This window comes from Schistocerca serialis, chromosome 2 (assembly GCF_023864345.2).
Source record: "Schistocerca serialis cubense isolate TAMUIC-IGC-003099 chromosome 2, iqSchSeri2.2, whole genome shotgun sequence".
NCBI lineage: Eukaryota > Metazoa > Arthropoda > Insecta > Orthoptera > Acrididae > Schistocerca > Schistocerca serialis.
This window is the reverse complement of record NC_064639.1, coordinates 113,185,400-113,212,444: the sequence shown is the minus strand read 5'-3', so window position 1 is coordinate 113,212,444 and position 27,045 is coordinate 113,185,400. Positions and strand designations below refer to the sequence as shown.

General features: G+C 41.5%; 1 protein-coding gene across 1 annotated transcript in view; it reads left to right on the top strand.

Moving 5' to 3' along the window:
* The window catches only part of LOC126456792 (gamma-tubulin complex component 5), a 158,639-nt gene that overhangs the window by 33,074 nt on the left and 98,520 nt on the right, over positions 1-27,045 (top strand). Inside the window, exons 5-6 of the mRNA XM_050092581.1 lie at positions 17,020-17,209; positions 17,310-17,532. Of these exons, the coding sequence (XP_049948538.1) occupies positions 17,020-17,209; positions 17,310-17,532 (413 nt within the window). The remainder of the gene's footprint in view (positions 1-17,019; positions 17,210-17,309; positions 17,533-27,045) is intronic.

Here is a 27,045-nt window from a genome sequence, read left to right as displayed (position 1 = left end):
CAACGGACTGAGAACGTGACGGATGAACGTGCTGGAAAGGTAGGGCGACCGCGTACGGCAACCACAGAGGGCAACGCGCAGCTAGTGCAGCAGGTGATCCAACAGCGGCCTCGGGTTTCCGTTAACCGTGTTGCAGCTGCGGTCCAAATGACGCCAACGTCCACGTATCGTCTCATGCGCCAGAGTTTACACCTCTATCCATACAAAATTCAAACGCTGCAACCCCTCAGCGCCGCTACCATTGCTGCACGAGAGACATTCGCAAACGATATAGTGCACAGGATTGATGACGGCAATATGCATGTGGGCAGCATTTGGTTTACTGACGAAGCTTATTTTTATCTGGACAGCTTCGTCAATAAACAGAACTGGCGCATATGAGGAACTGAAAAGCCCCATGTTGCAGTCCCATCGTCCCTGCATCCTCAAAAAGTACTGGTCTGGGCCGCCATTTCTTCCAAAGGAATCATTGGCCCATTTTTCAGATCCGAAACGATTACTGCATCACACTATCTGGACATTCTTCGTGAATTTGTGGCGGTACAAACTGCCTTAGACGACACTGCGAACACCTCGTGGTTGATGCAAGGTGGTGCCCGGCCACTTCTCATGGCTGACGTCTTTAATTTCCTGAATGAATATTTCGATGATCGTGTGATTGCTTTGGGCTATCCGAAACATACAGGAGGCGGCGTGGATTGGCCTCCCTATTCGCCAGACTTGAACCCCTGTGACTTCTTTCTGTGGGGACACTTGAGAGACCAGGTGTACCGCCAGAATCCAGAAACAATTGAACAGCTGAAGCAGTACATCTCATCTGCACGTGAAGCCATTCCGCCAGACACGTTGTCAAAGGTTTCGGGTAATTTGATTCAGGGACTACGCCATATTATTGCTACGCATGGTGGATATGTGGAAAATATCGTACTATAGAGTTTCCCAGACCGCAGCGCCATCTGTTGTTGAAAATTGTAACTACTGTAATTTTGAAAGTTTGTCTGCCTGAAAATGTACTGTTGTCCCAAGCATATTGCAACAAACGGTGTATTTCTATCGCTGCTCGTTTAGTTTTTATTGCCGTTTCAAATATACCGGTCATTTTTGAAACACCCTGTAGGAGCTAGCAGCAATGTTGTTGTGCGTCTTACTCAAACAGTCCCACAACATGTGAATCACAAATTATTTTTTGATAACTGGTTCACTAGTGTACCCTTGGCAGTGTATTTGCACAAGGAAGGTATACGATCACTAGGGACAGTCCGGCCCAATCGAGTACATGGTTGCATTTTACCTAAGGAGGCAGCAATGAAGAAGAATGGTTGAGGCAGCACGGAGGAAAAGATAGCAACAGTAGACGGTGTGCAACTGTCAGTAGTCTCCTGGTTTGATAATAAAGTAGTCAACACTTTGTCAACTTACGTTGGATGCAAACCAGAAGGCGAGATCAAGAGGCTTTTCAGGAAGGAAAAAGAATACAAAATGGTACCTTGTCCACGCTCTGTGATGATCTACAATGACTCCATGGGGGGTGTCGCTCTATTAGATTCTATGATAGGATATTACAGAATTCAAATCAGATTAAAGAAATGGTACTTGAAGATAGTCTTTCATCTAGTTGACGTGGCTTGTGTGAACAGCTGGCTGTTATGCAGAAGAAGAAATACGGACTACATGCCCCTTGTTGATTTCAAGGTCGCAGTTGCAGAGGCCCTCTGTAAAACTGGGAAATCCTTATCCAAGAAACGCGGTAGGCCAAGCAATGAAATACAAAAACAGCTTGACTGTAAGAAGAAGAGAGGCCCTACAGCAGATCTTCCACAGCGTCATGTGCGACTGGATGGGATAGATCACACGCCTATCTGGCTGGAAAACTGTGGTCATTGCAAGTATCCAGAATGCAAGGGAAAATGCTATATATCGCGTATGAAGTGCAGTGCGACATTGTGCTTGAATAAGGAGAGAAATTGCTTCATCAAGTTTCATAATGAATATAGAAAAATGGAAACAGAATGTGTGTTATTTTCTCAAAATATGTGTATTGTAATGAATAGAAAGTGTAATTGTTTTACATAAATACAGCTCTACTAGTTCATATACGTATCTTATTGTATATTTTCCACGTTGTGCATCATAAATCCCAAAACTGGTATCACATGGTATTAGTCGTTACTGCATGCCGTCCCATATATGGCACAAACCCTTAATTCTAAAATAACTGCCCCTACATAAGATTTAGAATTTTTTAAGCATTTTTTATGAAATCAGAACATCAAACATAACATGTAACATTTTTTTCAGAAAAATAAAAAAAATCATGCAGTGAGAGGTTTTAAAAAACCTACCTGTTACCAACTGTTCGTCTAAAATTGTGAGCTATATGTTTGTGACTATTACAGTGCTATCTATCACAATGCAAAAAAAGTGGTTCAACTAAAACAATATTATTTCTTTATGTACTATACGAATATGTAATAAAAAATGGGAGTTCCTATTTTAAAAAATGCAGTTGATATTCGTTTGACCTATGGCAGCACCATCTAGCGGGCCATCCGTAGCACCATCTGGTTTCCCCGTTCAAGCTAGACAAGTTTCGTTCTTTGTAGTTTCTTCTTTTATGCTTATCTTGTGAGGTATTTGGCCTGGTCATGATCAATGGATCACCCTGTATATTAGAAAGTATGATAATAGACATAACACAGTGGGTAATAACAGACAATGATGAACATAATAGAACCAGCATTTTATTGGCTGTCACCTATAGTTTTGGTTTACACTACTCTTCTGTGCCTTACACATTTCTTTCAAGAGGCCTACTTTTTTCTGAAATCAGTGAAGGTATTTTAAATCTGTCTTGCAACTCCAAGGAAATGCGTATTTTTATCACCAGATGTGTTTAGTTTTATTGAAATAAAACAACGGTGGTTTTAATGAAACACATATTCCATTTGACTTGCTTTCTCCATCTAAAAACAGTTCATTGCAAAAGATGTTGATTTTAATACGTAAGATTTTGTTCACGTGGGGGAGAAATACAGAAGTCATTACATTTTTTCATCAACTTATGTCTTTAACTACCCCTGAGATCTCAAAATTTGTCAGGGAAAATGCTAAAACTTGTCAGAAATTGGGGAAATATCGGGGAATTTCACTTGTGGCAACCCTGAAACAGTTTAGACTAGAAGAGAATAGAAGTTTTTGAAATGTGGTGGTGCAGAAGAATGCTGATAACTATTGAGGTGTTACTGAATAGAATTAGTGAGAAAAAAAATTGTGGCACAATGTGGCTAGGAAGAGTAAATTGATTGGTATCATTGGTATATACAACATGAGAGAGACCTCTCCAGCTGCTGTGCCTTTAAGAATAGTAGCTTCACTGACAATATTTTGCGTAATTTTATCTGCAAATAGGTAGGATTGCAAAGTTAGTAATAAACACAACTTTTCCTGTTTTTTTTGTTAAACCAAGCTGTGAGAGAGAAAACAAAATGGCACATTGTTGTGTACACAGTTTTTTTGTAAAATTATACATGAGGAATGGGGAATCAGAATACATACCATATTTTACAGACTAAAACCATCAGATGCACCTTAATTTTTAAGCAGTTGTTTAAAAAATAACATTTTTAAATTTTTGGTGTTGGATTGCAAAGGTAGACTAAAAAAACTTCATAGTTTATTGAACTGAATTGATGTTTAAAATACCCAAAAAATTGTCATCTGAACTACTTCTTCCTCCTCCTCCTCCTCCTCCTCCTCTTTAGCATCATCATTGTTGTCATCATAAATAAGATGGTCTTCACCCATAAAGAGCTTTACTTATGCCGTCCTTCTTGGAAGATTTGACAATGTCTTCTCTCACTCTAGACCATGATTGCCTTATCCACTGAAACACTTGTCTGATTGCAGGGCATTTTAAAGCTTTTAAAGTTGGGTTTCATCCATCATCTATTTGTTCCATTTCTCTCTCATATATACTTTAAATGGTTTATTTATTGAGACATCAAGAGGTTGCAATTGTGAAATAAGTTACCACACAATAACAGCAAGCTCTGTATTTCCCTGTCTCAATTTCTCTTTCACAGAATTTTTCAAATGAGTACTAAAGTGATTTAGGACAGGAAGATAATTCTTCTTCAGTGAAGCACCTTTCCTTCTCTCTGTTAACCCATAATTTCTTACCAGCCTTGTTCATCCAACCCTTACCACGTACGCGAACACCACCACCTTGTGGGAAGGTTTCGGCATTGTTTTGCACTTGAAAATAATCATTGGATCAAGTTCAGTACCGTCAGCACAACATGCAAGGGCAACATGTTTTTCATGTCCAATTGTTTTTATAGTTACAGTTTTAGCTCCTTCTATGGCAACAGTTCTGTTACTGGGCACATCAAATGTCAGAGGAGTTTTGTCCATATTCACTACCTGCCTTAGTACCACACTGCTTTTCTTTCGATGTTGAATAACAAACTGATAAAAAGGTAATATTTTCCCTTCATACCTAGTGGAATTTTCTGAGATTCTTTGGTTTCACTTACAGGTTAAGTCTGTGGTGCTTTATAAACCTGTAGCACCAGCCAGCTCCACCCTTAAAATCTGTTAAGTTTCTCTATAGTGCCAGCTTAAGATTGTGTATTAGAATCATTTTTGTATCAGTTTCAATGCCATTTTGATGGTGTCCTTGAATCCATTTCATTGTCATCTTCTAGTTTTGGCTATTTTTTCTTTCAGTCCCCTATCTGCACATTTAGTCTTCCTCATTTTTTTCAGTTCTTATTTAGTAGTCCACCAATTGCAGATTATTCCCCCCCCCTCGCTCCCCTGTAGGTGGAAGACCGAAATGCTGCTCAGCTGCTCAGTTTCTGTGTTCTTCTGCATATGCTATTACTTTCAATTTATTGCATGCATCATATGAATACCTTTCTTTTTTTTTTCCATTACGAAACTAGCTACTTACAAAAACATTGTACTGTTATCGATAACACAATTAAATTTTTCTGGCACAGTAGATGGCAATGAAACATCATAGGCTAGACAGTGTCCTGGATTTGTGATGGCAGAGTGGGAGGGATACAGTGTTGGCAAACATGTGAATCCTTGCAACTCATGTTTGTCGCATTGGTGCACTGCTACTGCCAGTTGAATCCAATATTGCCTGATAGAGATAGTTTCCTGTGGCGTAGAGTATATGACCATTTTTAAGATTGGCAGGAATTGTAAATCAAACATTGGACATTTTTATATTAATTTCAAGCATAGGACACACCTAAATATTGGAGGCAATTTTTGAAGAAAAAAAAAATAAGCCTATGTCCACCCGAATGTTTATTAGCGTCTTTTGTAAAAAATTGAAGTAATTATTCAAGAATTTTTCAAGATTTTTGGTAACAATATCAAACGACAAATTGTCTTTATGAAGTGGTATAGATGAACAAAAAACAGTTCCCAGTTCTTTTCGCCAACAACTCAACCCAATACACTTTGCCGCTTGTGGGTCCAGGGCTTAGAATAGGCGTGAGGTATTCCTGCCTGTTGTAAGAGGTGACGAAAAGGAGTCTCACATGTTTCGGCCCTATAAGTTCAGGTCCCATTTTCTGGGTTGACCTGCCACTTTCTGAATTCTAGCGAAGTGCATGCCATATGGGGAAGGACGCCTTATGTGGTGCACGAGCTATCCATAGTGCTCTTAGATTTGGTCTCCTGAGCCTCTTCTTGTCATGGGTTTGCATCTCCACCTGCAATTCAACTATTTGGGCGAGGACACTTTCTGGGGTATGTCGTCTTCTTCCGTTGTCTCCTGTCCTCTTTTGCCCCCATGACAATATTGGATTTCTCTGCGCCCAATATCCAGCATGGTAGCCAGTCCATTGTGGTGAGACCGTCATGTACCAATTTGGTGGTAGCCCCCTGACGACACAGGGATCACACTGCTGATTCCTGAGCATATGCCATGTAGTAGATGCCTGTCTTCCTGGGGCATCAGAACCCTTGGCAATGGCCATTATACCAGGTGGCCTTTGCTGTGGCTGGGTGGTGCTGTGGGGAGAGCCCCTGATCAAAGTGGGTGGCATCAAGGCGGATGACCTGCAATGATGTGGAGTAAGTCATCTTTTGCTGGGGACCGAATGGCCTCAGCAGTCTCTAAGAAAGGAAAGGTTGATTTCCATGCTACCTGTTATGACCCTAAATCATTCCCCTCCCTAGCAACACCTTGGGAGGAACGTAGAGCTTCAGAGAGACCGGATCCATATTCGCCATGTTACTTAGTGTGCAGCAGAACTGTTGGGTACTCCTTTCTGGAAACGAAGCCTCCGTTTTTTGTTGAGCACCTTAAGGATAAGCTTGGGGAGGTGACAGCACTGTCCAAAATGCGCAATGGTTCGGTTTTGACTCAGATGGCATCCCCAATCCAGTGTTGCTCGCCTGTGACAAGCTGGGTGATAATCGTGTTTCGGTCACTCCCTACAAAAGCCTCAATATGGTCCAAGGAATTATTTTTCATCGCAACCTCCTGTTACAGTCCGATGATGAGCTACATGCCAATTTAGAATGGTGGGGTGTTCATTTCGTTTGGTGTGTTGACAGGTGACCCATGAGACAATAGGGTTGCCACCGGTGCCTTCATCTTGGCCTTTGAGGGTGATTAATGCCTGAAAGGGTCAAGGTGATGGTGTACCGTTGTGATGTCAAACCCTATGTCCGCCCCCTATGCGGTGCTGTAAATGTCGGAAATTTGGGCCCATGTCCTCCTGGTGCCCTTCCAGCGTCACATGTAGAGACTGCAGACATTCGCTACATCCGAGTACTGCATGTGCATCTCCTCCCACCTTTGTGAACTGTGGACAGCATCACTGCCCAGTACTCTAAAAGGAACTCAAAATTATGGAGTGCAAGACCCTGGACAGGCTGTCTTATTGCAAGGCTAAGCTCAAATATGAAAGACTTAACCCTGTTCCTATGCGAGCTTCTTATGTTGCCGCCACAATCGCATCGCATTGCCATCGATGACACTGTTACACCCATCATCTCAAGTTACTCCAGTGGGCCTTCAGGGCTGCCCATCCTCCTCCCTCCCTCCAGTTGGCTGGGTGCACGTCGTCTTCTGATGCTCTCAATGCTTCTACTTTGGGAGCATCGCCCCCCAAAATGGCAGGGACATTGGTTCCCTCCCCACAGCCGGAGAAGCAGAGGCCTCCTCTGGCTCCTCTTACATGGGAGGGGTCCCTTGGGACTCTACCTTCCACAGTCGCCCCCTCCTCCCCCCGTGGTCCAGTGGACACCAGTCAGTGGTTGAAAGAGCCACTGGCTGCTGGTTGAAGGGCTTCAAGGTCTTCCTCTGTCCCTGAAGCTACTTCCGGGAAGCCCTCCTAGCAAGCGCCTAAGGAGCAGCGAGAGGGCAAAATTTCAAAGAAGTAACCCACTAATAAATGGGAGCCTCCAGTGCCCCATACACCAGTACTCCCCCACGGCTCTGCGTCCGAGGAAGAGGTGGAGATTCTGCCATCCCCTGAGGACCTAGACCTCGCCGACGCCTCGGATGCCTTGGTACTGGATGCGAAACCTCACTCAGTGGCTAGAGTTGATGCTGAGGCCTAATTTGTCTTCTTGGTCACTCCATACCACCCCCAACGACAGAAAGAGTCATTTTCCAGTGGAACTGTAAACTGTGGCGGTTTCTTCCCCCAACTGGCTAAATTAGGTCAACTTTTAACCTGTATCCCAGCTTTTTGCATTGTCCTTCAAGAGACCTGGTTTCCCGCAACGTGGACCTCCGCCCTTCGTGGCTGTCGGGGTAACTACAAAAACTGTCCTGCCTATGACAGACTCTCAGGTGGAGTTTGTATTTTCGTCCTTACCTCTGTCTGTAGCAAACCTGTGGCCCTTCAAATAGCTTTAGAAGCTGTGGCTGTCAGGGTAAGGACTACACAGGAAATTACCATCCGTAACATCTACCTCCCTCCAGATGGTGAAGCACCACCCCACGTTTTGACTGCATTCACTTCGCAACTCCCCCCACCTTTTCTCCTTCTGGGTGATTTTAATGCCTATAACCCTTTGTGGGGTGGAGCAAAGTTTAACGGCCTTGGCAGAGATGTTGAAGAGCTACTTACTCGCTTCAAACTTTGCCTCCTCAATACAGGTGCCCTCAGACATTTCAAAGTGGCATATATTTGGCCATTGATCTCTCGGTTTGCAGTCGTGGCCTACTTCCATCTATCCACTGGAGAGCACATGACGACTTGTGTGGTAGTGACCACTTCCCCATCTTCTTGTCACAACCCCGGCGTCATGCCCATGGCCGCCTACCCAGGTGGACTTTATCCAAGGCAAATTGGGAAGCTTTCACTGATGCTGTCAACGTTGATTCTACCCCAGATGGTGTCATCAATTTGGTGGTTGAGTAGGTCACTGCAACAATAGTTTCTGCAATGAAAAACACAATTCCTAGTTCCTTCGGGTGCCCCCAGTGTAAGACAGTACCTTCGTGCTCGCCGGAAATTGCTGAGGCCATTAAAGAGTGTAGGCAGGCTTTACAGCGACATAAGCGGCACCCTTCCCAGGAGTACCTAATAACTTTTAAACGGTTCCATGCCCGCGTTCACCAGCTTATAAAAAGAAGGAAACAGGAGTGTTGGGAGAGATACATATCGACCATTGGGTGCCATACATCACCTTCCCAAGTCTGAGTGAAGATCAGATGTGTTTTTGGGTGCCAGACCCCAACAGGTGTCCCTGGTGTTAACATCAATGGCGTGTTATCTACTGCCGCAAATGCCATTGCCAAGTACTTTGCTGAGCACTATGCTCGCGCCTCTGCGTCAGAAAATTATCCCCCAGCCTTCCGCACCATCAAATGGCGGATGGAAAGGAAAGTCCTCTTGGTCACTACGTGGCACAGTGAACCCTATAATGGCCCATTTACAGAATGAGAGCTCCTCAGTGTCGTTACACATTGCCCCGACACTGCTCATGGGGCAGATCGGATCCACAGTCATATGATTCAACATCTTTTGTCTGACTACAAGTGACATCTCCTTGTCATCTTCAACCGGATCTGGTGCAATGGTGTGTTTCCATCACAGCGGCGGGAGAGCACAATCATACCAGTGCTAAAACTCACTAAAAACCCACTTGATGTGGATAGCTATCGGCCCATCAGCCTCGCCAACGTTCTTTGTAAGCTGCTGGAACGTAAGGTATGTTGGTGGTTGGGTTGGGTCCTGGAGTCCTGTGGCCTACTGGCTCCACGCCAGGGCAGTTTTCGCCAGGGTTGCTCTACCATTGATAATCTTGTGTCCCTTGAGTCTGCCATCTGAACAGCCTTTTCCAGATGCCAACACCTGGTTGCCATCTTTTTTAGTTTTATGAAAAGTGTATGACACCACCTGGCAACATCATATCCTTGCCTGATTTTAATAAAAAATTTCCTGTCATGTCGTTCTTTCCGTGTCCAAGTTCATGCCTCCCATAGTCCCCCCCCCCCCCCCCCCCCTCCCCTCTCCCTCTCCCATAACCAGGAGAATGGGTTCCGCAGGGCTCTGTATTGAGTGTATCTCTATTTTTAGTGGCCATTAATGGTCTAGCAGCAACTGTAGGGCCGTCCGTCTCACCTTCTCTGTATGAAGACGACTTCTGCATTTTGTACTGCTTCACTAGTACTGGTGTTGCTGAGCGGCGCCTACAGGGAGCCATCCGCAAGGTGCAGGCATGGGCTGTAGCTCACAGTTTCCAGTTTTCGGCCGCAAAGTCGTGTGTTATGCACTTCTGTCAGCGTCATACCATTCATCTGGATCCAGAACTTTACCGTAATGATGGTACACTCACTGTAGTGGAGACATATCGATTTTTAGGACTGGTTTTCAACCCTTGATTGACTTGGCTTCCTCACCTTCGTCAGCTTAAGCAGAAGTGCTGGCAGCACCTCAATGCCCTCCGTTGCCTAAGCAACTGGGGTGCAGATTGATCTATGCTGCTGCAGCTCTACAGAGTTCTGATTCCCATTTTTAAGTGCTTTTTTTTTGTGTTTGTTCTGTCATTCCTACATGGTGATGTCGATGTATGAGGTTCTGCTTCATTTCGTTGACTTTAAGTTTCCTTATGGTCCATTTGTGCAGAGTCTCTCTCTCTCTCTCTCTCTCTCTCACGCACACACGCACGCACTAAACATCACACACAACTTGTTGTACACTTTTAAACACCGAAAACATTTTACATAAACAACAGTTATTTATAAACAAACCTATTATTTTAATCGGAACAAGGGACTCATTACCTCGCGGTTTGGTCCCCTCCCCCCCCCCCTTCCCCCCCAACACACACCCATCCCCTATTTTTAAACAAACCAACCAACCAGCACATTTCCCAGGGGCATGTCTGAAGTTACTCTTAAATTTGTTGATGACACTTCATGTTTTATCACACATTGCCTCCTCCCTACCGAGAAATCTTCAATACAGTCACGTATTTCATTTGACATCCCATATGGTCCTACTTTGATTAATAAATTTTGATGTGGTAACAACTCAAAAACTTTATAAAAGACATGGATCACTTGTGCCTTACTTATTGCTGTGATGCACGATTTTAATGGTATTATGTGACAAGAGTACCAGTTGTTTTGCAAGCCTAATATTTGGTGGTGTGCAGATCATTTGTTAGAGATAGCTTGTTATGGTTGAGCTCAGAATATGTTAAGATATTCTGCAGTATACTGATGTAGTGGTACTTGATGACAGTTTTGGGGATCAGTTCTACTGTCCATTTGGTAGATATATGTCTTGTGCTTTCTTTCAAACACTGAGGTTTTTGGGGTATGTCTGGTATATTATGCTCAAGAGAAGTGTTAATACCACTGCAAATTTGGAATAGAATCAGAGAGGGATTCCAGCAGACCATAGGGCCTTTCTCAGGTTTAGTGATTTCAGCTGTACTTTAGCAGTACTAGTATTATAATTGGTGCTTTGGTGTGAGAGTTATACTGTGGCATTACTCTCGGATCATTCTTTGTAAAGGAGCATTTGAGAATGGTTTTTTAGCATTCATGCTTTTGCTCTGCTACCCACAATTTCAGTTGCTGTCTTGTCCACGGGTGTATGAATATGATCTCTGATCCCACTGATAGCCATTACATATGACCAGAATGTCTTTTGGTTCTTGTGAGAGATATTTTGATGACACTCTGCAGTGGTAGTCATTAAAGGCATCACTCACTGCCCTTTTGAGAGTGAGATGATCTTTTATTCCTCATCTCTATATAGGCTCAAGCTTTGCTTTACATCTGTTATGGTATAGTTTGTGTTTCATTATAAGTTCATTTACAGAGACTGTATATCATGGAAGGTCCCTCCCATCATGATCTGTTCCATGAGGTACATATATATCCATGTCTTCTAAACTTGAGCCACAGTGTCTCTGCTGTTGCTGCTCAGAGTTAAATGTTTATAGTTCCCCATTGAAGTGTGGCATTACTGCTTCATTATGTAGGTTACTGAACATGTCAGTCTTTCTACTTGTTGTAGTTGCACTCTTTGCTTTGTAATCATTGTCGCTGTAACTTCCTCATGATCGTCGATACCAGTTTTAGTGTGGACATCTTCAAATCGGTCAGTCACATTTGTTACAATCAAGTCTAATATATTTCTGTCCTGAGTAGGATTCTGAACTATCTGTTCTAAGAACAACCCAATTATAAGTTTGTGCTCACCTTTGACACCAAGTCTTGCCCAGATAGTCTCACATGCAGCTTCATTGGTGGATTTGAGTTTCTTGTCTGCTGTGATGAATACACGATATTCATTTCCCATTAGTGTATCACTTTAATTTACACATAGGTTTGTTTCAAAAATATCACTGCTGCATTTTGTTCTTGGTGTTGTGTAAGCTCCAATGCTTTTTACAAGTACTTCAGATTCTGGCTGATTACTTAGATTTAACATTATATTTTGGGGGGACGGGGGTGGGGGTGGGGGGGGGGGGCGACGGGACGGGACGGGACGGGACGGGACGGGACGGGGGAGGGGGTAATTTATTAGGTTCTTACATTACTGTTTCAGAGTTTTGTACGGCTATCATTGTCTAATCTGGATGGAGAGTCACATACTCTAATTTTTTGTGCTCCCTACCCACAGTCAGTTACATGGTTAGCTGCGTCTGGAGAAAAGTGCAGTCTGAAGCATTTACTGTTTATCCATGATAAGTAGAGCACTTTTACTTGTCTTTGAGCACTGCCAATGTTTCCACATGTGTCACCTCTGCTTTCATGTAAGCTTAAGGCATGGTGATGGTGCCAGCACTGCGAGAAAGAGTTGTTCTCACAAGACAGTTGTGATGTGGGGTGTGTGAGGTGTGCCTTGTGCCCTTCCCCACAACCACTGCTCAAAGTTATTCTTATTGAGGCCCAACAGGAAAGTGATATTACAGTTCTCAGCCCGATGACACAAGCCTAGAATGTCACATTCTAGCTTGTCACAGAATTTTCTAAGTACTTGGTTGCAGCCTTCCTCTCACCTCAAATCCAGGGGGCCGCAGTCAGTTCGAGGGATAGTACTGCAGATTGTCAGCTTCTTCTTTGTAAATATAATATTTTCCTTTTGTTTTCCAAAGGAAATTGTGTAAAAAATAGACGCAATGAGAGTGGCAAGAAACCAGTTGGTGGAAAGATAGTCATTCACTGAAAAATTGCTCATGTAAGTGGAGGTGCAGGGCTGTTCAAAAAGATGGTCATAATTTGATTAATTTTTATTTCATTAAATGTAAAGTGGATATGAATATTCTACAAAAAGGATCTAAAGTTTCAGTTACCATCCTTAGAGTGGTGATAGTTGTGTAATGACTGCTAGACTGGTGGCACCAACAGCCAGCCAATTTGTTTCAGATGTCAGTAAATTGGTTACAATGCAGCATAAAAGTATCTGCATTTTTGTTCAAAAGATGAGAGTTGGCAGTTACAATGCAGAGAGCATTTAAACTTTTGATACAGCATTGAAACACAAACTGGAAAAAGCAGAAACCATCGGTTGAAGCAATTTGGACAAACGGAATGTTCCTGCAAAGGACAAAGTGTGGGGTAAGGTCAAATGAGTATGTGTGAAATGAAGAAAATTGTGTATGTAGTCAAAGTGATTCAGCCACTTATGCTGTACTCCCATCCACAAGTGATGGTAGTTCACGCAGATCAAGACACGGATGGGCTTTGCATGGTTGCTGGTTTGAAGCGGCAGTTGCTGTAAGTACGTATATGTGCTTTGTGAAGAAAGCCTTTATGCTGCAAGTCCTCACTTTTGCTTATGTAGAATTTGTCATTTTCTTGTCAGATTTAAGAGGGTTCCCTAAAGCCCTAATCTGGTCAGGCTAAATTAGCAATAAGTAAACAAATACGTAAATAAATAAGCATCAGCAGCAATTAAAACTCGTAACAGATGGAATAAAAATTTACTAAACAACTCACTACATTCAAATTTAATTCTCTCATTGACTATGGCATTCATAGCTGAGTGCACTGAACACTACTGAATGCTTCTTGGCTCTCGGAGAATGTGCGACGCAAGTGCACAGAACAAGCCTAAACACGACCACCATTGCTTGTAACTCCAACTATAGTAGATTTCTAGTGATACCTCATCCAACTGTACAGTGAGTTTTGAGATGCTGTTTGTTGTGGCATAACCACAAGCACCAGAACAAAGATGAAGGACACAAGAGAAGAGAAAGTGGTGAAATGACGTTGACCAGTGGTGCGCTGATTAGGACTGCACCACGACAGGAGTGGCCTCTACAAGACAATAATATAAGCACCCTGCTGCCAGCCTCAGTCGCGCAGTACAGCTCAATGTTGGCTCAGTATTCCCAGAGTATTAGGACAGTATTTGCACAGGCCTAGCATAGAACACTGACAGCAGTTATTTGTGATCCACAAACTGCGTGACAAACTTGCATGAACATTACATATAGCAAAGGACTCTGATTTATATTGCATGCCACTATTGCTTGTGACAACACATTGTAAATACAAGTAAAGTATTGTCAATCTGCTTTATTGAAATAAAACTAAAGTTATTTTGCGTGAATTGTTGTATAGCATTCCAAGAACGCAGTATCCCTTAAGCACCCTATAAGCGACAGTGGGCAGGACCGAACACTGTTTGCTGTAAAAATCCCATTACATATAACTTGTTTGGCTTCTTGTTGAAAATTACAAGAAAAGCATATAGAATTTTGTGGTGGTATGATAAAAAAATGGAATATGAAACTTTTCTTTTCGTATTTTACTTTTAGTGATTTTCGTCTTAGAGGAAAAATGAGTTGTCACAATATTTGCTTATGGGGTTTGCAAAATCTTCCTGAAACATTACAACACGAGAAACAGTAAATCAAGCTTAATTTATTTTGTGCCTTATTGCAAAACAGTTTATGGGCCATTGTTTTTTGTGGAGAGAACTATTGGTGGAATAAAGTAACTGGACATGTTGGAACAATCGCTTTTTCTTTCCTTACTGGAGACTCGTAAGTGTTAATTTTTCAAAAGGATGCAGTTTTGACCCATTAGTACCTTGATTTCTGAAAGCATTTTTGAATCAATCCATACCTCAACAACAGGTAGGTCATCTGGGAAAAGCAAACCAGGCCCTTACTTTCTGGCCTCAGATATCTCCTCACCTCCCACCATATGACTTTCTCTTGCTCGGCTTTGTAAAAGAGGCAGTTCAAGTTTCACCTCTGCCAACAACTGTGACCAGCCTGTGGAACCATATCTCAAGAGGTGTACTCAGTAACACAGATGATTCTTTGCATGTGGGATGTGTTTGCCTTGCAGCAGCAGTTGGAGGAGGACAATTAAACATTTAGAACATGTGTGTTTCTTGAATTTTCCCAGTGGAAGAAGTATCCCCTTATCTTTTGTGCATGCAATTGGGATATTATTAATTGTTGTTTCAATATTTCAGCTGAGAGCATTTCTCAAGGTTAGTCACTTAAAAGGTTTTTAAATCAGTTTACACACTACTGAGCAATAAACAGGCATGCATCAGAGAGAACACTGTATCAAGCACTGGTCATACATATAAATGTATGCATGTAAGTGTAAAATAAGGCAAGTGCAGAGTCACCAAATCTGCAATGTGTGAAAGTTACGTGGTTAATTATTATGGATGGCATATGTTGGAATACCTTAGACTTAGAACAGTATTGTCTTTGAGAATTCAGACATGAAACAAGGGATTTACTTGATTTGTCAGTGAAAACTCTTATCTTTGTTGCTCAGCTGTATTATGGGGGTGTGACCTGTAGCTTAACTTTCCTGTAATTCATGGAATGGCTACTGGAAATAAAAATTCCCAGACACTGCAGATTTATTGGGTTGTAGACGGTGGGTGTACCACATTCTTGTGCGGTGTATATTGGTTGTCCTATGTACCTTTTATCACTTTCACTAGGAATTTCATATATATCTATGTTTCGTAAAATCTGATAATCTTTCACAGCTCCCAAAATAACTGCCATCTCGGCCAGTGGAAGGAAGATCACATCCACTTTATGCTTCTGCATTATTCTTGCATTTCCCGCGTACTACACCTTTACCTCTCTTTCTTTTTGTTCTTCATTTGATTGGTCTGGCTTTCATGCTTGCTGAACTTTCACAATGAAATGTTTTGTATACCCATTCTTATTGAATATCTCTGCCAAGTGTACCATTTCATCCAATAGACTTCATTGTCAGACACAGAGTGACCCCTTTGCAAAAATGTTAATGGTACACTCATAGTTTGCGGAGGGTGTGGCAGCTAGAAACCTGCAACTCTAAATCAGTATGGGTTGGCATATGGTAAGAGCAATGCCATAAAACCCATCTCCCTTGTGCCAAACAAATACCCAGAAACAGTAGACAGCCATTTGTTTCTCATTCCGTGGTAAATTTGATGTTTTCATGAATCTCAACTTATCTCCAGAACACTGTGGAAAAAGAGGACTCAAACACTGCAGTTTTAAAACCGACGGTGTTCTCAAGATATGTCGATGACACATTTGTAGTTTGGCCCCCTGGTGATAGATTATTTTGAACATCTTAACTCCATTCATGAAAGTATCAAATTTACAGTGGAATGGGAAATGAATGGCCGTTTACCAGAGCAAGTATTAATAGTATCCTGGATGGACACCTGAAAAATGAAGGCATAATAATTTATAGCGTGTTTGTAAACTCTAAATTTCCTTTTTACATTATTGAAATTGAGTGTATTTTTGAACAATCCTGTGTTGGTCAAAGCAGTATTTAGCAAAGTACCTGTCACCATACAAAATTTAAAAATATTTGGAAGGGCAGTGTGCTAGGAAGAAATTAATTTGTTTGTTTCTGAAAAACTTCAAAGTAGTGCAGATTAGTGCCTCAATTGCTGTGACAAATTGACTGGCTTGACTGAGCAGTAAAATTTGAGGATTGTTTTCTTAATGAGCGTAGGTCATGTTCAGCTGTTTTGTTGCCCTATCTAAAACTGAACTGTTTCATCTTTAACAATGCAGATGGAAGATTTGTAGCAACAAAATACATGTGCGCTGTGGAGCTTAGATAATGCAAGTAGAATGGGTGTTCTGACTAAATGTAATGGTTTACTTGAAGTTTAACAACTCTGTTAAAAAGCCATTGTCAGATTTTAAGACTTTTGAACCAGAAGTTCACTCGCTTATGATTTTGTGTACTAGGGTAATTTTAGTCTTTATTTTTTACATTAAGAAAAGTTTAAATCATAGATCATGGCTCATACTTTACTGAGGTATGTCACTTAGTTGTGACAATGCAGTGTCATTTGGGAAGAACTGGAGGAAAATAAAAATGCTGAAGTAATGCATTAAACAGTAAATGCAGGTCTATTTTAACCTCCCATATTTAAATAAAATTGTAGTTATTGGTAAATCTTCTTGAACAGAAACACTGACATTGCATGTTCTGTGTTTTACATTATATGTGCTTGTTTACCAAAGTCTTAACTTGAACTGTAAATAAAAATTAATGAAATTGTTGTTCTCAAGGGAGGAGTACTCTGTGGCTGAAAGAAATGATGGTCACTGCTGCAAGCCAAGAACAATAAAAATTAGTGAATACAAAGTTGTGAGAGAAGTACTATTTATGCTTCATTCACCATCAGCAACTTTTCTGTTTTATCAAGAAAATGGCCGTTTTGTTGTACGGAATGATGTTACTATTCCAAGTCTTACCAAGGCACGTTTTTATCATGGCGTTCTTCAGTAGATCTAGGTCCAACTATTTTCCAGTATCACTTCATGCATTACAAAATGTAATTGTTATCAATGTTTATTAGGATGCTGTCAAGAATTATTTGGGACATGTGTGTGAGTATGTCAACATTGTGTATGAACTACAGAAATTCAGGGAAGAAGTTTATGCTGGTTATCAGTCAGATAATACCTCAGCTACAAGGTTGCCCACTTTCACGTTTGAAGCATATGCTGCGTCAGTGCACGACATTCTTCAGGAATTTGCTCAGTTCATCTCAAAAATTGAAGGACGAGTAAGGAAACAAGGTAATTAAGAAATTCCACTGTATTGTACTATTAATTTGTTACAATAATATTTTATTTATTATGACAATATTTGCTATTGCAGTATGTAAAATATGTTATTCAGTAAATCTATATGTTAATTACATTACATTAATAGAGTGTCACTTTCAGCTCTAAAGTTCTGCAAGTGTTGGAATAGTTCAAGTAACGGTAGACAGCTGTAGTATGATACATGATAGTTTAGTGGGGCAGCACATAGATGATGCTGAAAGTGATGTCAACAGTAGGAAGTTTTTCGTATTTTTCTAGCGCTATGTAGGCTGTGCTGAAACTACATTAAGATGTAATATTCTTGGTGAATAGAAACAGATGAAAAAGACTTCTATTTAACTTGTAAATTATGGATTGCAGCAATCAGTCATCCTTTTTAAATTTTATTGTGCAGATCTAGATTTTGGCATTTCTCAATGCATTATTATTTGTGCTCAATGCATGTAATGCCTCTTGGTCAGGTTTCATCCACAGTTCATTGAGTATTCAATGACATCTGCACATTAAAATTTAAAAAGGATGACTAATCACTGCAATCTATAATTTACAAGTCAATATAACACTCGCTGAGTGCAACAGCTTTCTGAATGGACGGTAACCTGACTTCTTTTTAAGTTCATAGAGCTCAATAACTACATTTTGTTCCACTAATATGTTAATAATGATGTGGTCTTCAGTCCAAAGACTTACTTGGTGCAGCTCTCCATGCTACTCTATCATGTGCTCCCTGCATTTTTAATCGTCATCCTACAATGGCCAACTGCATTTGTTACAAACAGTTGCATGCACAGTGTCATCACTGTCTTTGGGACAGTAGAAAAGCTAGCTGGATTTCCTTTCCTAGTTCTTTTAACAGTTCCACTCTTTTGTCATGTGGGCCAATCTCGGACAGCTGTCTGGGCCCAAGGTTCATTCCCAAATTTCTGGCCTGACAATAGTGGATGATGTCATAGTGGACCCTTCTAACACCCCGAACCCCTTGCACTGTTATTTTGCGGAGATTTCGAGCTGCACCCACTATTACCCTGCCTTCCACTGTTGGAAACATGTGGAGGAGGCTCAGGCTATTCCTTTTTCTTCTCAGAATCGTGAGAGCTACAATGTCTCTTTTACTATGAGGAGCTAGATCGTGCCCTCACTTCATCCTGATCCTCCTCTCGAAGGCCAGACGATGTTCACATTGAGATGTTGCAGAACCTTTCTCTTGCGGGCAAGCACTTTCCCCTTTATATGTACAATCGCATCTGGGCACACGACAACTTTCACAGACACTGGCATGAAGCCATTGTCATACCATACCTAAGCATGAAAGGATAAACACCTTCCTTCTAGTTATCACACCATTTATCTCACTAGGTGTTTGCGTGATAATGGAATGTATATAATTCATGCACGGCTGATATGGTGGCTCGAGTCTTACAATTTACTAACCACTGCACAGTGTGGATTTCGAGCATGCCGTTCTGCAGTTGACCATCTCGTCACTTTGTCAACCCATGTCATGAATGGTTCTGCAGAAATACCAGCCTGTGGCCGTGTTTTTCGATTTGGAGAAAGCCTGTGACACCTGCTTGAGGACTGGTATCCTCCGTACTCTTTACATGTGGGGCTTCCATGGCCGCATGCCCAGTTTCCTTCAGGAAATTTTAAGGGGAGCCGGAACAATCCATCTCCTCCGTCTTAGTTTTAGCAAATAGAAGGAACATTTTTTCTAAAACCATTAAACATATTGCTCTGAAATTTGGACTACATGTTCAGTGAATATTTCTCTACAAAGTTATAATGCCATGTTAATAAATATTTATTGGTATTTGTTTTACAACTTTTTAAACAGATACTTACTTTTTTCTTCTATAACTCTTGAATTATACAATATCTTTTTACAATTTGTTATAAAAATGAAGGAAAAGAAGTAAACAATATTGTGTATAAATTTCATATAAATTTCATTGATATACTGTTAGCAGTTTTTGAGAAAATGTTCCTCAAAGATGAAAATTAAGTTACCCAAAATGGCTTCCAAAGTTTTTTTACATTTCAGCACATCACATTTGATAATGTTTCCTTCATTGTATGTTGCCACTGCATCATACACTCCAAAATTCAGTGTTTTTATCTGTACAAACACTCTTTTGGGAATCCTAATCCAAATTAAATTATTTACACTTTCATTTGGATTTTGTGTTTTCCCATGTAAACATTTTTCCAATAAACTTGGCTGTGATAAATCTCTGAATATGGGCTTAATTACATCAATTACAACATTTAGCAAACTGGTTTTATGGGCATATTCCTTTCCTGATTGGTATTTACACCATGAGTCATCACCTGTGGGACACAGTGCACATTGTGGATGCTCATTTGTTAATGCAGTATGGAAAAATAATGCCCATACTGCTCTCCTCATATGCTCAATGCTTCTTGTGTTTTGCCTAATTGCACACCCATAATACCTCTGCAATCTATCAATTGCTTAATTTGTCAATCTTCCTCTTCCTCCAAGGGCCTTATCATCACTAAGCTTCTGGGATCCTGATGTCCGCTTTAGTTTGCGCAAGCGAGCCCCCAAGTGCTTCTGCACATGTCAAATGCACTCTCGTTTTTTAATGTGAATTTCATTGGCATAAGGTTTGAGTTCCTCTACAGCTTTATATCCCTTAGAATCACCATCTCCTAGATAGTTAGTGTATCGTACATTATACCACTCCTGTGATCTGGAAAAAATTGCTTTCACTGCCTCTACTTCCATCACTCCACTCGTGCCATGAAAATTTGCTTCACAACTTTCACTATGTTCGTCCTTGGTATTGCCCTTACATCTACAATGTTTTGAGAGAACAACAACATCAATTACTTTGCAACTGTCTCCACTGGTAGCTGTCACAACTCCATTTAGAGATATGACCTCTATGTTGCCATGATCCATCTAAAGCAACAGTTAAATCTCTAAAATTCCCATTATCTGTCAGAGCTTCCTCAACTGCTTTCTTCATTGTTGCTTGAGCAATATCTTCAGCAGAAGATCCCACCAATTCCTTATAAAATCCAAACTTGGTTGGTGGTTTTGGCAAGTTCATAATTCCACATAACATTGTCCCTCCAGCACTGTCCTTGCCAATGCAACGCCAGCCATACACTAGCTTAACATTTATGTTGTACACCTTCTTTCCACTATTACCACTATGAGGAATACTGTTAGAATTAGAAAATGAAACTTCTGCAGCACATTTGTGACTATTCAATAACATTTTACATGCCAAACCAATGTGTGAAGTTATTTTCAATTTCAGTCCTCTCTCTTTGCAAACTTGGCATAATACTGTTTCAAAATATTAGAGAGCAAGGAAATGGTAATTATTTCATTCACATCATTACTGTCACTTTCATAGTTTTTAAATGTTTCTTTGCTGTCACAAAGTTTCTTGCTGGAAGAAGTTCTATCACATTCATTTGGAGTAGTTGGTGAAGCAGTCTGAGCAGCATCTCCCTTCGAAACAACAAAAGATTTCTTCTTCCACTCATTGTGCCTTTTCTTAAACACTCGATTGCTGAAACAGGGCGTATTGATATCCACAAACCAAATACGTAAAACAGGTACAAGCAAAATTCGTCAGATACGCAAAATTGAGCAGCTAAACAACACAAAGCAAACTTAACAAGTCAACACACACGGTATAGCGTTTATGTTTACCGATATGAACAGTCACTTGTCACAGAGAGAAAGCCATACAACGGAAAACAAAACACTGTCTAATTCCGCAAAGATACCCTGCTTGTAACCACCAAGCGGCGCCGTCAGAGGTGACACACCAAGTCGCTACAACCGTTAACGCGGTGCATCAACTTTGCAGTGATAAAAAACACACTTAGAATTCACTTAGAAGGGTGAAACTTGATTTGTTTTATTCAGAAAACTCCAAATAATTTTATAATTGAAAAAAAAACAAAAAATGTTAATTTGGTCATTTTCATCGTTCCAGCTCCCCTTAAAAGACCAAGTTTTCAAGGTACATGTGGGTTCTGCCTTGTCAGACACCTTTATCCAGGAAAACAGTGTGTCTCAGTGTTCCGTCCTAAGTGTCGTCCTCTTTGCTGTGGCCGTTAACCCTATAATGGTCTGTCTCACACCAGGTATATCTGGCTCCCTTTTTGTTGACGATTTTGTGATCTATTGCTGCTCTCCATGGACTTGTCTCCTTGAGCTGCGTCTTCAGCGATGTCTCGATCATCTTCACTCATGGATCATCGACAATGGCTTTCTCTTTTCCACTGACAAAACCATTCCTATAAATTTCTGGCAATGCATTTGGTTTCTCAACTGTCTTTACGTCTTGGGCCTATTGCTCTTCTGTTCATTGAAACTATGAAATTCCTTGGGCTCATGCTCTATAGGAAACTTCCTTGGTCCTCCCAAGTGTCTTACCTGGCAACCCCCCCATGTACGGCCCCAGAATGTCTTATGTATCCTCAGTGGTACTTCCTGGGGAGCGGATCAGACCATCCTCCTCCATTTTTATCAGTTGCTTGTCAGTTTGAAACAAAATGATGGGTGTTTCGTTTATGCACCTGTACGTCCATCCCTCTTACGCCATCTCAATACTATGCACCATCATGTCATCTGTTTGGCCACTGGCACAGTTTATACTAGTCCAGTTGAGAGTCTGAATGCCGAAGCTGCTGAGCTACCACTGTCATAGTGCCATGACTTTCTCCTCAGCAGATACGCATGCTGTTTGTCTGCCATATGCCTCCCATTCTATGCCTCCTTTGATGACTTCTTTGATCACCAGTATGGGGTACATCCCTCTTCTCTGTTATCTCCTGGAGTCCACTTTTGCCACTTGCTATGGCGGCTGAACTTCACACTAACTGCAACTGAGCCCTTCACCACCTCGGCTTCGTGCCAGCCTGTGCTCACCTTGGACTTCACTCACTTCCTAAGAATGCCACTCCAGATTTGCTCTATCGTCGTAAGTTTCTCAACTTTCACAGGGAAATTCATGATAGTACCTTTGTGTACACTGATGGCTCTCAGAATGACTGTGGTGTCAGGTGTGCTTTTGTCATTGGCACTGACGATTTTCAGTGTTGGCTTCTGGAACCCTGCTCAGTATTTACAGCAGAGCTCTTTGCTCTGTATCAGGCAGGCAGTATGTCTGGTGACACAGGCTTTTCAATTGTGTCAGTTGTTCTGACTCTCGGTGTCCTTCAAAGCCTCTGCGTGCTGTACACCCTCCATCCCCTAGTGCAACAGGTCTGTACTTGCTCACTGTTGATGTAGCCACTGTGATGTTTATGTGGGTTCCTGCTCATGTTGCTGTGACAGGATATGAGGCCACTGATGCTGTTGCCAAGGCTGCAGTCCTTGAATCGTGGCCCATTAGTTCTTCCGTTCCCTCTGATGATCTCTGTGTTGCTGTCTGTCAGCAGGTGGTGTCACTTTGGCATCACCACTGGTCCTCACTTTATGGGAACAAGCTCTAGGAAATTAAGTCTCTCCCACCAGCCTGGACAGTCTTCTTTTGGTGCTCTTGCCACGAGGAGATCACTTCAGTTAAATTGCATATTGGGCACTGTCTTTTTACACATTGATGTTAGTTAAGTGGTGCTCCCCCACCACTATGTGCTCATTGCTCTCATCCTCCTACAGTTCGCCATTTCCTGGCAGAATGCCTTTTTTTTAACCTCTTACATTCTCATTTATGTTTGCTGTCTGAGTTATTGGTCGTGTTAGTGAACAATGTGTGGGCTGTTGATCGTGCTTTACTTTGTATCCATTGTAGCAATATGGCAAAGGACATTCAAGCTTCAGTTCAGGACCTGCGTTGCTCTGTGGTGTATTTTATGGATCTTCCTCAAAGTCCCAGTTTTTAGCTGTCTTTTACGTCCGTTGATTGGGCTTAACATGTAGTCATTTCTAATTCCTTTCTTTCTTTCTTTCTTTGTTCTCTACAGTTCTGATGTGGGCACATTTGACCCTAGTTGTTTTTACACCCTAAAATAAAACAAAACAAAATAAACGTATCCGCAGTATATATTCCAAAATGGGTGTTAATATATCTGACAGAGTGGGACTGATCAGCTCAAGTCTAGAACAGTAATCTGTTATAATATATTGCTTGACTTAATGTTGGTCAGCACATCTCACCCAGCTAGCAACAGTTCTGAGCCCAGCATTTTGTTTGTGAGTTGTAACAAAGTTCTAGTAACAAGAAGCGACTTACTTCCAATTACCGTGTGCATTTCAGTTTAAAATCTTAAACTTGTTTTGTGTTTATGTTGCTGGTAGCCACAGTTTTGCATTCCAACTACTGTGTAGTGTATATTTCTGCCATTTGTTTTCGATCAGATGTTTGTTTTCATGTCAGTAGTCAGTTGCTGCTGTAGATCTCATTAGTTGATAAGAAGCTCCGATTTACACAGCAGTGTTTCAGAGCACAGAGTTTCATATGTGAATTCTACATCCTAAATCAGTTCGCTCTACAGTTCCTTTGACTATACTGTGGATAGGATCTGTGACTGCTGTGTTCTGATGCAAGCTAAGTGTATGACTCTTCGCTCACACCTCCAGGTGGTTCTGGCTTCAATAACACAGTTTGAGGATGTTGCCAGTGGGCATCGCTCTACAGTTCCTTTGACTATACTGTGGATAGGATCTGTGACTGCTGTGTTCTGATGCAAGCTAAGTGTATGACTCTTCGCTCACACCTCCAGGTGGTTCTGGCTTCAATAACACAGTTTGAGGTTTGTTGCCAGTGGGCATCGCTGTGGCGTGCTCTATGTGGGGATGTGAGATACATCCAGCACATACCTTGTGTTCCCCAATAGGTCCACTACTGTGACTGCCCAAGTATTGTCCTCATTGAGGATGACACCTCACCTGCGGTCAAGTGGCAGTTTCTTTCAAGGTGTGGGAGGCACTGAAATACTTTCTGGAGGGCCAATCAAAGAGCTCCCCTGTTTGGGCCATATCTGTGGCTATCAAAATCCCTGAGCCAGATGCTGTTGCTCATCTTGTTTCAGCAGAAGCCTGTCGACCTGCAGGATCTGGGCATTCAGAGGGTGGATTAACTTGTAGCTGGTAGCCCCAATGCTAGGTGTGTATTGGAGCCCCTTAGGGATATGGCTGCCAAGGAGGAAGAAATCCAGTGCACTCTGTTTGCATTCTGGGAAGAGTAATTCCAGATGTGAAATGAGTGCTTCTGGATGTTACGAAGAGCACAGAGTGTGGGCAATTACAGGTGGTGGCTCATTTTGGTACTGACGATGCGTGACACTGTGGAACAGAAGAGATTCTCCCAGGTTTTGGGCAGCTAGCTGAAGCGGTAAAAGCTGCCAGACTTGCTTGTGATATGAGGGCACAGCTCACAATCTGTAGCATCATCAACAGGACTGACTGTGAACTTTTGGTACACAGCCAAGTGGAGAGTCTGGATCAGAGGCTCATATGGATCCACAACCGTGTAGGTTGTGGAGCTCTTGTCTTCAGCCATAGCGTGGGTTTTGGGTTCCGCTTAATAGATAAGGTGTCCACTACACGTTAGAGGCTGCTACAAGTTATAGCTTTGTTGGAAAAGAATCAGATCTCTAAGGGCTAACAGAAATCACTGAAGTTCAAATAGTTACAGGTACCAAAAGCAGGCGAAAGCCAGAGTTCAGCTGAAATTTTTACAAAGGATCTAACCATGTTTGGAAGGGATAGATTAAATACAGTTGGTGGCAGTGTCTTTGTTGCTGTTAGAAGTGGTTTAACTTGCAGGGAAACTGAAGTAAACAGTTCCAGTGAATTAGTATGGGTAGAGGCTATACTTGACAACCAGAATAAATGGTTGCTTTTACTGACCCGCTGACTCAGATGATACAGTCCCTGAAATGTTGAAAGAGAACTTGAGTTTCATTACAAATAGGTACCCCACTCATACAACTGTTATTGGTGGTGACTTCAATCTGCTCTCGATTTGTTGCCAAAAATACATATTCAAAGGCAGTGGTAGATGTGAAACGTTGTCACAAATTGTACTAAATGCTTTTTCTGAAAATTATTTTGCACAGTTAGTTCGGGAGCCCACTTGAAATGGAAATGGTTGCAGAAACATACTTGACCTTTTAGCAGCAAATAATCCTGAGAAAATAGGGAGAATCGTGATGGAAACAGGTATTAGTGACCACAAGAACATTGTAGCGAGACTGAATACCGTAACATCCAAATCCAACAAAAGTAAAACCATTGTTTGATGCCTTCCTAAGAAAGAGCCTCCACTCTTTCCCAACTAATTGTATAAGTGTAGCTGAAATTGAAAGCATGGTGTCTGAGGCAATAGAGAGGTTTATACCAAATAAATTAATAAAAGATTGTGCTGATTTTTCATGGTACACAAAACAGGTCAGAACACTGCTGCCGAAGCAACAAAACAAGCATGCCAAATTTAAAAGAACACAATTTCCAAGACTTGTAATGTTTTACTGAAGCTCAAAACTTAGCGAGGACTTCAATACTAGATACTTGTAATTGCTTCATTAATAAAGCTGTCTTGACAGTGCCACTAAAGTGAAGTTATTAAAGGTAGTTTCAGAAATTTCTCCAACAGAGAAGAGGAAGTAAATATTCCAGAATTTGAAGAAAGAACAACTGCCAACATTAGTAACTTACGGGATATCCTCAGTGTAGCGAAGCAGCATAAAGCAATTATTAAAGGCAAGTCTTCTGGTCCAGGTAGATACCAGTAACTTTCCTTCTAGAATATGGTAATATAGTAGCCCCATACTTAACAATCATTTACAACAGCTTGCTTGGTGAAAGATCCTTAATAAGAGACTGGAAAGCTGTACAGGTCACACACATACTCAAGAAAGGAAATAGGAGTAATCTGCTAAATTACAGACCCATATCGCTATCATCAGTTTGTAGTAGGATTTTAGAACATCTACTGTGTTCGAATATGTTGAATTACTGTGAACATAACGGTCTGACACGCAGTTAGCACAGATTCAGGAAATACTGTTCTTGTGAAACACAACTAGCTCTTAATTCGCACAAAGTAATGTGTTCTATTGACGGGGGATCGAAATTGATTCCATATTTCTCAATTTCCAGAAGCTTTTTGGCACTGTTCCTTACAAGAGACTGCTAACCAAATTGCATGCCTGTGAATTATCACCTCAGTTGTGCGACTGAGTCTGAAATTTCCTTTCGGGAAGGTCACAAGTATGCAGTAATTGATGGAAAATCATCATGTAAAATAGAAGTGATATCTGGCTTTCCTCTGGGTAATGTTACAGGCCCTGTGCTGTTTCTGTCTATCTATATCCGAATCCTTCTCCAGCTACTGCCAGGTCTGGGTGCTGGTGAGTCCTCTCCATCTGGCTCGGTCCTCCCACCACTTTTCTTCCTCCACTTGTTGCCAGGTCACACCTCTCCTTTCCACAGATATTCTCACTCCCATTTTCCACCGTGTTCTTGGGTGCCCTGTGGGTCTTTTCCCA